The following is a 16585-nucleotide window of genomic DNA, read 5'->3' as shown; positions in this document are numbered from 1 at the left end:
CCCCCCCGACTCATTTCGACTTGCCTTTCCAACATTCCTGCGCCGTTCGCACCTCCCGGCGTCCAGCCCGCGACCATGCCGTCATTCTCGAACGATTATCCTTCCCAGACGGCCACCGCTACAACTACACAACCCCGTTCGTTCGGTGCGCCTCAAGAAAGATCACACGATAAGAACGCTGTAGGAAATACGTTTGTGTGGACGAATTGGCCCAATGGTGACTCTAATCACCTCGACACTCCCCCGACCGACCGCCATCTCCCGAACGGTAGCAGTTATTCATTGACCGGGCCGCGATCGAGCGTCAGTTCCTATAACAGAGATTTCCTGCAGTCAAAGGATGGAAGTCTACACTCATTAGGGAATGGATCCGCTCGAGAACCGAGGGATGGAAGAACATCATCGATGACGATGGATAAAGAATTTCCCCGCAAGTCATCCGATACAGGTGTCGGCTCAACAACGGCGTCCATTGCTAGTCAACCGGCCAATGGATCGTTGGTGAACCACCGATCGCTTAATGGAAAACATATGATGAACGGAGATTACTCGCGACCATCTGTTGATGAGTTAGTCTGCTCCGACACAACGGGCAATCCTTCAGCGGCACGACTGTCGACTTCCTTTCCGGAAAATAGTGGCTATCTTTCCCCGGACTCCGGACGCCTGTCCCCGACTCAGAAGAGCTCGTATCGTCATTCATCCCCGCCAGTCGCTGCGGGCGTCAACCGGAGCAACACGCAAGATTCTGCGAACTCTAGCTTTCGACAACGACATACATTACAAGTTCCGAGGAATCCAAGTGGCCGTCGAAGTAGCCGCGATCAGCCAGATGATTCTGCATATAGCAGTGGTCGCTTATCTCCTACGGCGGGAGTTCGCCGTTCATCTCTTGGTTTGACTCGGCGCACCACCCGAACGAATCAGTCCGATATCATGGATGAGGCGAACCCGGACGAAGATGCAGCTCGATGGGCGGAAGCCATCAAGCAAAGGCGAGCTTCGAGAAGGAGACGTCGTGAAGAGGAAGATGATGACAGGGTGGTGGTAGGAACGAAGGTTGATCGAAATCACGCCAATTGGGTTACATCCTACAACATGCTCACGGGGATTCGGTTTACCGTTTCCAGGATCAATGCGAAAATGGACCGGGAGCTGACCCCTGCTGATTTTGAAGCGAAACACAAGTTTTCTTTCGATATGTATGTTGCAACAGTTTTGTGAGGTTCCTGTTATAATTGGTGGTTACTGACGGTTTTCTTTCTTTTTCGTTTTTTACAGAACTGGGAACGAATTAACGCCGTCTGCTCAATACGATTTCAAGTTCAAGGACTATGCACCGTGGGTTTTCCGTCGACTGCGGTCAAAATTTCGGCTTGACCCCGCCGACTACTTGATGTCTCTTACGAGCAAGTATATACTTTCGGAACTAGGTTCGCCAGGGAAGAGCGGCAGCTTTTTCTACTTTTCCAGGGATTATAAGTACATCATCAAAACGATCCACCACGCCGAACACAAACTGCTGCGAAAGATCCTTCCCGAATACTACAAACACGTGGAGCAAAACCCAAATACGTTGATTTCACAATTCTACGGCCTCCATCGAGTCAAGATGGCATATGGCCGGAAGATTCACTTCGTTGTGATGAACAACCTCTTCCCCCCGCACCGTGATATCCACTCCACATTCGACTTGAAAGGGTCCATGATTGGGCGTGAGGTGAGCGAGGAGTATATAAAAGATCACCCACGGTCTACCATGAAGGACCTGAACTGGGTTCGAAGGAATCGCCATTTAGAATGCGGCCCAGGCAAACGTGAATTCTTCTTGGCCCAGCTTAAGCGCGACGTGGAACTTCTCAAACGGCTTAAAATCATGGACTATTCCCTTTTGGTGGGTATACATGATGTGGACAAAGGGAATGAAGAGAAACTCCGTGATAAGACTCTCCAGGTCTTCCAACCCGGCGCTGACCGTGAAGAGGAGATCCACCCCAATATGTTGATTCGCACACCGTCAAAATTGGAGAACGAGCGCAAAGCGCGTGAGCTTCGAATGCTGATCCAAAAGGAGCGCCCAGTTCCGCTTGATAAGGCAACTGCCAAAATGCCGGACGAGATTCTCGATGAGAGAAAGTTCCATGTCTTTTATTCTGACGACGGCGGATTTCGAGCTACCCATGAAAACGGCCAGCCTGGCCAAGAAATTTACTACCTTGGGATTATTGATTGTTTGACACACGTTCGTCTCTCCTACGTGTACTCGTTGAATATATAGGCTAACCATTTGAGCAGTATGGCACGATTAAAAGGATAGAAAATTTCTTTAAGAGCCTTACCAATGATCGGACCCAAATATCACCGATACCCCCGGAGGGCTACGGCGACCGTTTCGTCAACTTTATCAAAAAAATAACAATGTCCAAGGAGGAGGCAGAACGAAACCGAGAATCGGAAGCGGCCCAGCAAACAAACTTTGATGGACGACCCGTGCCACAAACGGAAAATGAATCGTCAGAATACATTTCGGTTGGCCCTCCTGTCCAGCAACCAGCAGAGGCTGGTCCCTCTGGGCCCAATACCCTACCGATCGTTGACGAAGCTGGCGAGGCCAGTAGCGTTGGTGGACACAGTCAACGTAGCCCTCGTCTAGACAAGGAGCTGCCGTTACCACCGAGTCACGACACTCAGCTGTCCGAAAAGCAGAACGGAGCCTTTCAAGACAGGCCAAATCTCTCTGTCTCCGTTTGATTAACAGGAATATCCGACCATTCCTATCTCTTGTGAACGCCCTACTTTTTTGATCCTCATTTTGGCGACTTCGATGATATCCCACTCGCAATGTTTCCATTTTCCTCATTTCTAGGGCCATGGTGTAGTCCTTCATTACGTTCGCTATGAATGCCCATCAATCACTGAGCTGAAAGTGATAGTTCTGATGCTCCAACGATTAATGCAGGTGAAAGCATTAGCTGCCGATAATTCTGCACTGTTGCACCAAATCCGTTGCCTGCTGTTGATATTATTATTCCAGCAGCCTGGGTTTCGTGCTTGTTGGATAATTTGGATCGACCGTGCTCTTTGCCCCTCTATCTACGCTCTGCCGCTTATCATATCAGACAATGTCTGATTCGACTCTCATTTGAAGTGCTTGGAATTGTTTTCACAGTTCTTCGCATTTCAGTTTTTCTCTCTCTTATATGTTACGATCTCGTTTAGTGAATCTTCTGCCTGCAAACGACACCTGTTGCAGTAGGCTTGACCAGAACGTTTTGGTTTCTGTCAGGGCGTGCAGAATACCCTTCACTATATGTCATCCGTTGACTTCATTTTTCTTTTGTTGCTATCCAAGAATGCAGAGTTACTGGGCTTCTCAACCTGTCGCTGTTTTGCAGCTCACATTCTTTCCTGCCTTTTTCTGGCCTGACATAATTTGCGCTGACTATCATCATTTGGCATTGTATCCTATTTTACTTTTCCTACTTGTATACTTGCCTGGGGGACCGACGTGGGTTTCGCGTGAGAATGTTTTGAGCGGCTTAGCCTTGTCGGTTTTTGTTTTGTTGATTTTTTTGGCAGTCATGATTTTCTTATCACCCCGTGTTTATAGAGAACCGATAGAAGATGCGTGAGTAGAGAATTGATACCAACATCGCATTGTTTGCTTTTGGGATACATACGCACTTGTTTTTTAAAACCTTTTCCGGCATATTGATTTCTGTCTATCTTCCTATTTTATATAACATTTTGGTCGGAAATATTTAAGCTGTCGGGTGGTACTTTTTGTGAGATAACAATCCACTTTTACAGCCATGCCTAGCACAATCAATAAATGGCCCTAAGATTACCTTGTCTATGTAAAGTATACTATGATTTCCCAGATTCTCAAGCCGTGTTATCAAAATGATGATCAATATGAATATATGATACAGAGAAGAAACGCATAAAGATAACCAAACAGGATAGCGCAAACGATAAAAGTACTAGTACATACATATAGGTAGACAAAACTCTATAAGATAATGTCATGTCGGTAAGATGGAGCCGAGTGTCAAATCCAAAAAAAAACAATCCATCTAAACACTGATGTATCAAATAGACCACGCCCTTAGGTTCCGATCAATGGTGTCGCAATAGCAACTGAGCCAATGGTTTGGCGTTTAGCTTAATTTTGAACTGGGGTTCAAGGATGGATGTAGCAGTTGAAGCTGACGCCAATGTGCTTATCTTCTCCGGTTCATGGTCTTCACGCACATCTCGATCAGACCGGCCTTTGCTTCGCTATCCGGGAAGGGGCTAATTGCAGCGATGGCCTTGTCCGCGTATTCTTGGGCTAGAGCTCGGGTTTGTTCGACACCGTTGGTTTGATAGACGAGGTCGCGGGCCTAAAAGCAAGAGTAGTTAGCTATCTATTTCCATGATAGGGTGGAGTGGGTTGGTTCCCGAGTAGAACGAGTGGGGTGTAAGTGCGCACCTTTTGAACGTCTCCTTCCTGACCGAACTTACGGCCAACCAAGGGGCCTAGTGCGGGGTTCTGCTTCCAGGCGAAAAGGAGGGGCGCGGTCGCGAGACCGAGTTCAAGGTCTGCACCGGCAGGCTTGCCAAGTTCCACGCCGCTAACGGTGTAGTCGAGCATGTCGTCTACAAGCTGGAACGCTAGTCCCAGGTTGCGGCCGTATGAATAGGCTGCCTCGACTACTTCAGGTGTACTGTGTCCAAGTAAGGCGGCTGCGCGGCACGATTTGCTGATCAGACTGGCGGTTTTGAGGTAGGTTTTCTGGAGGTAATATGAGATGGTCTCGTCTGTGAAGACGGGGTTCTTCTCGTCGGCAGCCGTGTTTTTGAGCTGCATGAATTCGCCCTCAACGAGATTTGCGATCACGGTAGCTAGTAGCTCTGTAACCTCGGGGTCGCGCAGGCGCGCCAGGGCGACGGAGGCACGACCGAGCAGGAAGTCACCAGCCAGAACAGCCATCTTATTTCCGAACTGGGTGTTCGCGGAATTGGAGGAACGACGAGTGACGGCGTTGTCAATGACATCGTCGTGGAGAAGGGAGGCGGTATGGATCAGCTCGGTGATTTCGGCTAGTCGTCGTTGAGAGGGAAGGATGTTCTCATCGCCGGCGAAATCGTATTGACTTGCTGCCGAGGACGAAGAAGATGTGAATCGGTCGAAGTCTGGATTGGTATCGGCAAGTACGGAAGGAGATGTAATGGGGTCATTAACTGTCACAGACGAGCTGGAGTCTGTAGCCGACACAGAACGCTTTTGCGGTGGAATAGTTAATGCCGTTGCCTGGGACATAAGCAGTACCAGTAGCGGACGCATATGCTTGCCCTCACTTTGGGTGTAGTATTTCGCCACTTTATCCAGAGTGGGATGACCCGACCCAAGCAGCTGGCGGATGTTCTTGCTGAGAAATTTGAGTTCTTTCCCTACGATCCTCAGCGGGTCAACCGATATGCCAGGAGGAGCTTTGGGCAAGCCCTTAAAGAGTGTCTGGGCTGCAGAAACGGCGGCGCCGAAGGGAGAAGCATCTTTCCGCCGAGAAGGGTGGTATTTGCGCGTTTGAAACTGGTATTGGTCTAGGAGGAAATCATTGCGAAGGCATTGCCAGCATATCGGTGTCGCCTGCGGTGTGACCGGTGATGCGAGTGCCAGCTTGCGAGCTGGAACTGTGCGAGCTTTCATGCTCAATGCAGACAGGCTGAAAGTAGATGACTTTTCAATGGAACATATGCATGGATATGATAGCAATACTTTAGTGAGAGTGCAGGACCTCACTGTTTGGAGGAAGCAAATGCAGCTGTGACGCGTTTTTGAGGTCGAGTCCGCAAATCTTGGAAGTTTTTCTCCGGCGCCGACGGACCGCCAATCGGGCCGGAACGGAGCCTCAACAGTCAACACCTAGTTTACCATTTATCATGCTAAGATAAGGCACAGCCTCTGTTATTGTCAATTTACGTCTCACCGTAGAACCTCTCTTATCTAGAAAATATCAATTGAGTTACAAAGGCTCTCCGAGAAATATGCATGCACCCACCAAACAAAGAGCGTGAGCTAGATGACAGAACTAATGCAGCTGCCCTCTTGATGGAAAGAAACAACCCAGGAAATATAGGAAACATTGAATACTGGAGCATCAGCCCTCATACAAGACCCGAATGATAGTGAGATTGCAATAGGAACACAAAGTAGAAAGACTCCCCCATCATCTCCAAACAAGAGCAAGTCTGGAGTTAGGAGTGAGAGGGAAAATCGCAAATTGGCATGCGCATTAGCACCCGTCGAGGACCCTTAGATGGCATCAAAGTCTCCACCCGCATCTTCATCGTCTATGTCTCCTTCCTGGATTTCCTTCGCCAGCTCCCTCTCCCGCTCTCTTGCCTCCTGCGCGCTCTTGAGTTCAAGGCGATGCTGGTTCATCGGGAAACGCATGGCCTGGAAAAAGGAAGTTAGCTAGCATTCTAGGATAGGAGGAGGTTCTGCCAATGTATAACTACCTTAATACTCTCGTCATGTAGACCCAAACATGCCCTAATACGCTCATGGAAGACTTCGCCAGGCTCCCTAGTGGCGTATATATCGCCGACTTCCTTGCTCTTCATGAACCCCCGCTCATGGTCTAGGGTTGCTTCAATCACTCCATCCCTAATTGCTTTGGCAACAATATACTCGGCTGACTCTTCGCTATCCAAGCCCAGGCGTAGACAAATGTCCCTGAGCGAGATGCGAGAGTAGGAGAGAGACATCATGCGGATGCCCGTCTTAATCACGTTCTGGCGCAGGCGTAGGATGAGAGTGTAGGTACCATCCTTCCGGAAAGTTGAACTGTACGTATTTACAATGTTCAAGAATCCATCTAAGTCACCAGCGCTGACGGCCTGAACGAGCAGGAAATAAGGATGCATAGCTCGTTCAAGAGCCGCCTGTCTGAATATCGCACGGTCAGGAATATCGCCCATCAGAAGCTCAACAACTACAAGAAGCTTGTGGGAAGCTTGATAGAATCCCCGCGCACTGTGGCTTGAGGGCGATTTCCGGGTAGCACCGATCAAGTGACCATGAGCCTCGGTATACTGTAGCTGAATAGCGCGAATGCGGCCCAAGTAATAAAGGTATCGAGCGATTTGGTTGTTCGATGCCGATTGCGGGAAGTGGTTGTGCGAAATCAGCAAGTCAGCCTGTGATATATGAGAGGTAGACAGGTAGTTGCGAAGAAGAAGCGTCATCACAGTGGCCTGGGTATCGACATCCTTTCGTAAGACTGCCGTCCGAAGAGCCGCAAGCAGTGGTTGGCGGATCGAAGTGACCGTTGCAGCGGGAGATGGTGGAAGAGGAGCGATCTCCTCAAAGAAGAGGGAATAATAAAAGTACACACGGGCGGCAAGAGAGTCGAGTGTACGGCGGTTAAGCGTTCGAAGTCGTTCGATCAGACCTGTTGAGAACTTGGCGCCTTTCTGAATCTCCTTTCGATCATACAGATAAATTTGAACTAGGATAGACAGATAAGTGTCAATCTCAGGTAAAACTTCTTTTGTAGAAGATTTCGTCTTGTCAGTGTCAACTTCCATCTTTGAACTAGCCTCATCGAAAGCGTTTCCTTGATCGATCGCACTCAACAAGAACGACGCGAAGGTGCTTGATTTTGGGTGAGCATTAACGATGATTTCTGCTAGCACATCCGATGTGATCTGTTTGCGCATTGATGATATGGATCTCAAGACGCGGAGAGTGAACCTGGGATCGAAATGGGTGACAGCGCGTTCGAGAAACGTGAAGTTTGTCTTGATATCTGAGTTGCGTAGAAAAATAGCCCAATTAGCGAGCTACATCTGATCCAGTTATATGGTGACAACAAACCTTGGATTGCCTTGGTCCTAGGGTCAATCTCAGACACAGGCTCCTCGCCTTCGGTACCTTCCATGGACATATCGCCTTCCTGGTCCTGGCCTTTGTCGCCGGATACCCTGGAGCCCTTGGTGGGTGGCACTACAACAGTCATTTTCTGGTCACCTTTCCGGTCCTTGTTGGCGTTGAATGAGGATGTAGGCCCACCTGCCGTATCCTCTTCCATCTCGACATCCTCAGATCCATTCATGCCATTCTTCGTTGAATCGGCACCATTAGTTTGCGCCTGATCTCGTTGATCTCCCATACCGGAGTCTGAAGCGGTGTTCGAAGAGGCAGCCTTCGTAGACTTGGCCTTGTTGGTGGCGGCGCGAGTAGCCTGTGGCTTATCCTTATTGGAGCTCGAACTCTGTGAACCAGAGCGAGTCTTCTCACCGTTAGCAGACGAAGAGGTATCTGACTTGTTGTTTGATCTCAAAGAACGCCTCTCAGCTGGCATTGTCTTTGGTGTGCGTGTAGCTTGGAGCTCAGGTGAGCAAAATGGGGACCGCGGTACAAAAGCAAATGAAGGGGTGTTTGAAGGCAACTATCCAAGGCGGCTGGAAAAAACAAGCCTCGGAGATCACAGAGAGCCACAGATACAGTAAAATCACCAAATGATCGAAGGGTGGATGAAGGATGAGGCCTGACGAAACGACAAGAGTGTGATTGATGAGGTGGTGATGTGATGTCAAGGCTGGTCGCTGGAGAATGGACAGCGAGAGAACCAGCACAGGAAGCTTAGTCATTATCAGCACTTGAGACAAAGCTTTACGCAGCTCCGGATTATACGTACAACTAGCGGTACTGCAGCAACGTAGGCACCGATAACGGTAGCTCTTGGGCAGATCTGTTTGGAACGGTTTGTATCAGTCAAGTCACACCTGAGCTTAATTTCGTGGTGTTCGTCTTCTTCACCGTTTGATCTGTGCCGGCCCTTCACCTCTCAACGAGAAATAGTAAGGTAAGCTTGTAGGAGCCTGAGGCAGGGAAAGAACCACCGTCTACCTCTTGGCAAAACACGCGCCGGAAGTGTTGCAGAAAACAAGTACGACATAGAGATCACAGAACGCACCCGTTTGATTGATGTTTGATTGAAGTGAAGATGCCGCTCTTGGACAACCATCTAGAGCAAATAATGCTCTCGTCAAATGCGATTGCAGAGCTACCGTGAGGAGCATACTGTCTTTGTTGACTGCAGCTGCAATACTAACAATGCGACCAGCTTCCCCCCGCCCCGGATCTTTACGAATGCCCTCCTCGGTGCCCATGACATTACTGCTTTGATTCGCGACACAGAAACTCATGAACGAGCTTTGTTCCAAAGCGACCCGTCTGTGAAAGCGAGTAGCGCACAGAGAAGAGCCACAAGGCGAGCGACGCAATTCCAGCCCGAGCTTGAAGCAGAGTCTATGGCAAGCCGGATCTACTCAGCTCGAAACAACAGAAATCAGTCAGCTGTTGCTCGGGTTCTCGGCTTTGATATGATGGAAGAGATTAAACGTTCCGCTAGAACTTCAGGCAATGGGCCTCGTGGCGAGGTTAATATTGACGTCCTGCTTAGAGGTGCCGAGATCCTCTGTAATGTCTAGTGAGTCAAGCTCGCTACGCGCATAGGTTCTACCAAATTTTCTAACTATTGCCGAAGCCCTGTTGCTGGCGCCCAGGATAAGATTGCGAGTCTCCGTTATCGCAACCGACACATTTCAGAGTCAATTGCAGAGCTGGAGGAGCGAGTAGCTAGGAATACAGCAGAATTGGAGAACATGAGCCGTTCGTATGATGACGACTACGATGACTTCGATAACGCTGGCCCTGTAAATCCCGAAGTGATGGATGTCACTGACGCCGACCTTGATCGGGAATTGGAGGAGATACGGGAACTGGAAAAGAAAAAAAGGAGCTTGGAGGTTCGCGTAAACGGAATGGAGCGTGATTTGGGTGGTTTACTGGGATGAATCGGTATATGCTTACAGCTCAACGTATCTGCGTTGATACATCGCAGCGGGAGTATACAGACCTATGAGCTGCGTTTGGCATGCTCTCCAATTTATTTTAAGAGAGCTGCTGAAACCTTACCAGCACAATCATCGCTCACGTTGGACGTTGGACGTTGGACTTTGGACGGAACAAACCGCCAGTTTAACCCAAGTCACACGCCAGGCCACACTCTTGGTGAAAATCATGGACTGAATGCGCTTGTAAAGCTGCTGAAGGTTATGGATATACCCCGGTCGGAACTTGATTGTGTGCTGCAGCCATTTTGGGAATTAGCACATGACGGATTACTCGCGCGGTATGAGGTGGTATTACCCATAGTCATGCTGGAGATGATGATATTACGCATCTTTCGGATCCATTCCCTGAAAACCTGAGTCAGTATTTCCTGGGGTTTATAATTTGTGAAGACCGGGCCAGTGCTAAGTTCTGGAGCGTACCTTGTGATCTCTTGGAGAGACTGTTATTCACCTGATAAAATGATATGGATCCTGTCCATACTTATAAGTACAAATTGAAGTTTAGTATTGATTGAGTAGTAAATATAAATACTCTCACACCAGTAGTGCTAGACGATGTATACCTTCTACCTCATCATACTTCGCTACGTGTGGACCCCGGCGTAGAGTGCCAAGCCTGAGGCTCTGGCTCGAGAACCTCGCCCGGCGACTCCATCCCTCCCGTCACCAGCAAGCAGATATGCCCATCTCTATTGCCCAAGGCTGTTGACTTTGGAGTTGAAATATTAATCTATTTTATCCAGGCCATCATTTTTCGTTTCATCGATCTTCGCAAGCCGTCTCTCTCCCGAGGCGCGGGCGGCCGACTCCCTCTCCTTTCCGGTATCCACGTCGCATTGGACTCTTCACCTTACCCTTCACTCGAGAGCGCCCCATTCAATTTTCGGCTCGGAATCAGGTGAAGTCGCCATAATGGAGGGTACTCAGGCGCCGGGTCCTCAGCCCGGGGTGCCCCAGCATTCAAACCTCATTCGAACGGATCAGGTGCAAAAACTACCTCATCTAAACGACCAGCAAAAGGTCCAGCACACTCAGTTGGTGCGAAGCTTCTGGGAAGTCCTCAATACTTGTGATCCGCAATCTTCGGAATACCAGCAAGCACACTCGAGGCTGTCGCAACTTTCACAATCTCTCATGAAAGGTATGCGGATGTTCCAACAAAATCGACAGTTACAACACCAGCAAATGCAGGCAGCCTCCGCTGCAGCCCCCAACCAACCAGTCCAACGATCGCAGTCCGTGAATCCGCAAAACTTCGCACAACTTTTCCCCCAAATTCAGCAAAAGGTCAATTCACTGCAACTCTTTCTTCCACCCAATATTTCTAGTGAACAGGCAGGCACATGGCTCCCAGAGGCTAAACTTCGGTACGGTATCGCGCTCCAGAAGCAGGAGATTGGACGAGCCCGCTTGAGTGAGCTCCGCCAACAGATCAGCCAACGCCAAAGTGCGGGGAGCATGACACAAGAGGAGATGCAAGAATATAAAAACCGTCAGGTTCAGGCCGATAAACTTTTTCGCGAAGGCAGTGAGTTCTTAGCAAAGTTCAAAGATCAACAAGACGTGTTTAAAGCGCAACAACAGAGAGCGGGGACACAACACCCAGTCCAACAACTTCCACAGCAAGGCGGTGCTAGGCCGGCAACAACAGCTCCCACAGCTCCAGCAGGCTCAACGACGGCGCCCACAGCGGTCCATTCAGGACAAGCACCAACCCCAGCAGCCCATACAGTTAATTCTGCTGTAAACGCTGCGCGAAATCAAGCTGCACAAGCAACAATGTCTCCAACAGGTTCGCAACTAGGTCAGGCACCACCTAATCAGGGTACCGCACCTGCTGCAGCTGTTTCGACGGGTACGCCACAACAACAGCAGCAGCCGCAGCAGCCACAACAGCAACAGCAAACCCCGCAACCACAATTGCAGACACAACAGAATAATCCAGCGTTTAGTCAAGGATCTGCATCGGACGGGTCTACGTCTGCTGCTCCTACCACGCAGGGTGCAAATGTACAGGGGCCACCTCGTCCGTTATCCCAGCAAGCAGCCATGGCACAAGCTGCACAAAGCTATTCCACTAACAACAACGCCAACGGTGCCAGCAGCGTGAACGCGGGCCAGCAACAAAACATGAATCAGGGTGCCGCCAACAGCCACGCTCACCCTCAAGGGTATATCCAGAACCGACCAACCGAGAACTCGGCCCGAAACATCAACATGGTGATCCCAAAAAATCTCAATGTCCCTCCTCCGAAGCCAGTTCCCATGGCCCCCGATCGGCCAACCTTGTCTAGCGGCCCTAGCCACGGCGCCATGGGTATGATGGGCCAGCCCGCAATACAGAAGCACCCCGGTTATGTCCTTGAAGGCGAAGGCCAACGGGTTCTTAGCAAAAAGATGCTTGACGTCTTAGTCCGCCAGGTAACTGGTGGGGGTGAAGGTGAAGGGCTCACTCCGGATGCTGAAGAGGTAAGCAATAACCTTTCTTGGTTTTACTCGTTCTCTCCTTTGAGGTGGGTGCACCACTAAACTAAATTAAAACTCAAGTTCATGCTTCAAATGGCCGACGACTTCGTCGATGATGTGATTACCGCTGCCTGCCGTCTCGCTAAGCTTCGCCAGTCATCCAGTCTTGAAATCAAGGACATACAACTTGTTTTGGAACGAAACTACAACATGCGCATTTCAGGATTCTCCACTGATGATCTTCGTACTGTCAAAAAGCCACAACCAACGCAGGGCTGGACGCAGAAGATGTCGGCCATCCAAGCTGCCAAGGTGACTCAGGGCAAAGCAGAATAATATTCGCAACGTGTCGGTTTTATTTTTCCCCGTTATGATGGAAAACACCTCCCTAGTTACTGCCATTATAACAGTCCATGCTGCTTTACGCACTATCTTTCTTTTATAGTACGTGTCTTAATGGCGCCTCCGATGCCATTTTCTTCCTTGCGATGTTTGCCATTGACGTCGAAGGTTGGCCATTGTTGTCGTTGGATGTTTCTACATTTTGTGTTTCCCACTTCGGGTTTTCCTATCAACATTGCATGTTCCATGGCGTTTCTACGAGGTGGGATCGCTTTTGTCATTACTTTTTTTTCTTTTATCAAGACGTAACTTGAATCATGGTATACCCACATTGATATGGTCTGGTGAATTCGGATGTGGGTTTCAGATTGAACGAACGCCAAAACTTTTTGTTGGTAGTTGAATGATATTCTCGGTTATGAGAGTGAGTATAGCCATTAATGAAAAATTGATATCAATTGATATATATTGCGTATCTATCTTAAGCCGTCGACGGCCATTTAAAAACAAACTATGGTAGAATCCAACATGAAGGTGGAGTTAAAAGTATATCGCGATGCTCGGACCACAAATTGAACAATGAAATTACGCACTGCCGCACCTACGGCGGCGAATTTCACAAATTCATGTAGTTTCAGTTCAATGGGGTTTATGTACTCTCGACGGAGACCGTGAAGATGTGGTCGAGGAAAGGCCGAACGGATGGGGCCAGGTGTGGTAACGTCATCACGAGCTATGAATTTACTCTCGGAGATACCACTCTGGCAGGAACAGCTTGGGTCACGAGTGGGCGCTTACTGGTGGTACGTAGCATTCGAGCTTCCTTAGGACCCCGGTTGAACATCAACTCTCCTTCCTTGGACTAAATCCCCTCCCTTCAAGTTAAAGCCACTTCCTCTCAGTCTCGGTCCGCGTTTATCCCTCTCTCCCTCTCCCTCTCCCTCCCTCTCTCTCTTTTTAGTTATGAACCAGGCGATGGCCGGCGCGAAGCTCTCGCTGAAACCCGTTTGATCTTCTGGGCTTTCAATGGGGCTCTTCAACTTTCTTTTTGTTTATCTCCTCGGCGGGCTCACCTTCATCCCGCTGGTCCTGTCGTTATTCCTTCTCTACTCCTATCTTGTCCTCCCTCCGCCTTCCCCGCAATCCAAACGCGCCAGCGATTCCGCCGATACTTCCATCAATCACCCAGATGACGATCAGTACAGCCTTCGATCAAGAACAGACGAGTTAGCGGAAAAATTTTATCGCACCCATGATACAGATGTCGCTGCGGGATACTTTGTGGTTTGTCGCGAATATGTCCCAGGTGGTGTCAACGGAAAGCCCCCCGAGAGGACTACACCAGCGGGAGAGGTAATCGCCGCGGAGAGTCCGAGCGTTTACCAGACTATGTACAGGAGCCTTTTTGACCGGAAGCAAGCCCCGACAATTGAACCAGCAAGAAATACGGCAAAGAATGGCAAAAGGGCGCGGAATATGTTTTACATTGTGCTTAGGTACCTCCTCTCGCCGCTGTTACTCGTCTGAATCCCCTCGTATGGAAACTGATTTTAATGGGAACCCAGGCATGGCCACTTGATGCTCTATGATGATGCAAACCAGGTGGAGGTGAGGTATGTCATCTCGCTAGCCCATCACGATGTGAGCATCTACGGCGGAGACGGAGAAATCCCCGAAGGTGAACTCTGGTTGAAGAAAAATGCCATCAGCCTTTCACGGAGGCTTGACTCTCTCGGTGACCTTGGAGGCCCGACCCCGCCGTTCTTTTTTTTCTCGGAGAATCTGTCGGACAAAGAGGATTTTTATTTCGCCATGCTCCAGAATCAAACGAAGATGGGACATTCTTCCGATCGTCCACCCAAGCATCAGGATTTCGACGTGAAGCATGTAGTTGGATTAGTTCAGCGCTTGCATTCATCAGAGGAACAGCTACAGACGCGGTGGATCAATGCCGTTCTTGGTCGAGTTTTCCTCGCGTTGTACCGGACTCCAGAGATGGAGGAATTTGTCCGGACAAAAATCATTAAGAAGATATCCCGTGTGAACAAGCCCAATTTTATTAGCAAGATTGGTCTTCGAAGTATCGACATGGGAAATGGCGCGCCCTTCATCATAAACCCAAGACTCAAGGACCTTACTGTGGATGGAAATTGCTGTGTCGAAACAGACGTTCAGTATACGGGTAACTTCCGCGTGGAGATCTCAGCCACTGTACGCATCGATCTGGGGCAGCGTTTCAAGGCGAGGGAAGTTGACATTGTCTTGGCAGTAGTGCTGAAAAAGCTAGAGGGTCATTTGTTAATAAGGTTCAAGCCGCCGCCCAGCAATCGAGTGTGGGTATCATTCGAGGTGATGCCCAATATGGTGATGGATATCGAACCGATTGTCAGCTCGAAGCAAATCACATATGGTATCATACTGCGGACTATCGAGAACAAGATACGTGAAATGGTAGCAGAGAGTGTGGTTTTACCTTTTTGGGATGACGTTCCCTTTTTGGATACGTTAACACAGCGATTCCGTGGTGGGATTTGGCAGCGTGGATCATCTGGACCTGATTCGACCGTTGATATTCCCGATGAATCCGAGACTCGGCCCCAAATGCCGGAAGGAAGCGAAGACAGCTCGGTTAAAGTATTGCAGTCGAAGGATGACCGTACTATGAGTGCACCGGCTCTTTCTGAATCGGTCACTAACTCTGTTAAGCCGCGCAAGAAGCCAGCCCTTCCAGAACACATAGAAAAGGGTTCTTCGACTGCGCTACCCTCTCCAATCGGAAAGACAACGGGTTCGCCACCACGGTTGATTCGTTCTCGAACATTCTCAAATACCGCTAATCCGGTATTGACCGCTGATCATGGGAAAATGGATGGGATCCTATCTGAGTTCAGGAATGAAGAAAGGAGCAATGCCACTAGTGCGATGGCTGAAATATCTAGCCGGTCTCCTGCCACACCAACTAAGATATCCAGCAGTTCGCCCCCGGGTGATACCCAAAGCATTTCGGAAACTGTGCATCACAGCCGCGAATCATCTATAGCCGACCCTCTTGAAAGCGCAAGGGAAACCGACAGTGACGCGCATAAACGTCCATCCTCAGCACAGGCAAGTGAATCTACTATGAACCTGGGAGGTATAATCAGTCGTTCGAGCTCGTCATTAAACAGCAGTAAAACACGTCGGTCTTCGATCCTAGAAGGCTCAACTAGCTCTACTGCTTCCTTGATGGATCTAGACAAAAAGTCTCAGAGCACGCTATCACTAGGCACGGCAACCTCGATGGCTAAGAAGTGGGGATGGAACATGTTTGGACGAGGGGAAGCGAATACAGGTGAGGGACTCGGAATACCGCGACCTGCCGGAACTCCGACAGAACCACTTGGGCGTGGGCATCCGCTTCCTCCTCCGGGCACTCCTCTGCCAACCCCTGCGAAGGTCAATAACAAGAGGACTTCTGTCTCGGTTCCGAAACGTAAACCTCTGCCGGCAACTCTCCAGGAGCAGGACTCATTGGATGGCAACGAAAGACCACAAAAGTCACAATTTCCCCGTCGAAAGCCAGTACTTGGCCTGAACGATGTTGTAAATCGATCCGATGAATTACTCGTTATCGAAGCTCCTTACGACTCGGGGCCCAACAGCCCGGCCGACTTCGCCCCGGCCCTGAGTCTGCCAAAATCAATGGTCGATGTTTCTCAAAATCCAGTCCAAGATGATACTGAAGTCCAGTCGCCGCAACGCAACGCTGAAGAGCATGATGCCACACCTGACGGGCCTTTAAATATCAAACCCCCGGACCGTGGTGGGAGTAATCCAAGGGAACACCCAGTCACTAAACACACGGTGTTAGGAAACGTAGAGTGATGCT

At 49.5% G+C, this 16585-nt stretch overlaps 4 protein-coding genes across 4 annotated transcripts; 3 read left to right on the top strand and 1 right to left on the bottom strand.

Annotated features, from left to right (window-relative positions):
- Positions 1-11: 11 nt before the first annotated feature.
- ASPSYDRAFT_43297 (1-phosphatidylinositol-4-phosphate 5-kinase) lies at positions 12-3243 on the top strand. The gene is made up of 3 exons (XM_040846617.1): positions 12-1202; positions 1282-2242; positions 2296-3243. The coding sequence occupies exons 1-3, from the start codon at positions 76-78 to the stop codon at positions 2749-2751; spliced, it is 2544 nt and encodes an 847-aa protein (XP_040705151.1). The 5' UTR covers positions 12-75; the 3' UTR covers positions 2752-3243.
- A 980-nt stretch (positions 3244-4223) lies between these two features.
- On the bottom strand, positions 4224-8351 carry ASPSYDRAFT_148181 (proteasome regulatory particle lid subunit RPN3; the record flags this gene model as incomplete). The annotated part of the gene is made up of 5 exons (XM_040841788.1): positions 4224-4385; positions 4475-5676; positions 6322-6442; positions 6505-7796; positions 7865-8351. 5 exons carry the CDS (start codon positions 8349-8351, stop codon positions 4224-4226), a joined length of 3264 nt encoding a protein of 1087 aa, XP_040705150.1.
- A 645-nt stretch (positions 8352-8996) lies between these two features.
- On the top strand, positions 8997-12711 carry ASPSYDRAFT_29832 (uncharacterized protein; the record flags this gene model as incomplete). Its single annotated transcript, XM_040844694.1, has 6 exons — positions 8997-9061; positions 9117-9482; positions 9540-9801; positions 9868-10187; positions 10653-12378; positions 12457-12711. 6 exons carry the CDS (start codon positions 8997-8999, stop codon positions 12709-12711), a joined length of 2994 nt encoding a protein of 997 aa, XP_040705149.1.
- Positions 12712-13743: 1032 nt separating this feature from the next.
- Positions 13744-16581, top strand: ASPSYDRAFT_87887 (SMP domain-containing protein; the record flags this gene model as incomplete). The annotated part of the gene is made up of 2 exons (XM_040851921.1): positions 13744-14213; positions 14283-16581. 2 exons carry the CDS (start codon positions 13744-13746, stop codon positions 16579-16581), a joined length of 2769 nt encoding a protein of 922 aa, XP_040705148.1.
- Between the last annotated feature and the right edge of the window lie 4 nt (positions 16582-16585).

This window comes from Aspergillus sydowii (assembly GCF_001890705.1).
Source record: "Aspergillus sydowii CBS 593.65 unplaced genomic scaffold ASPSYscaffold_3, whole genome shotgun sequence".
NCBI lineage: Eukaryota > Fungi > Ascomycota > Eurotiomycetes > Eurotiales > Aspergillaceae > Aspergillus > Aspergillus sydowii.
Note: the sequence above shows the minus strand (reverse complement) of the source record. Positions and strands in the feature narration are given on the sequence as shown.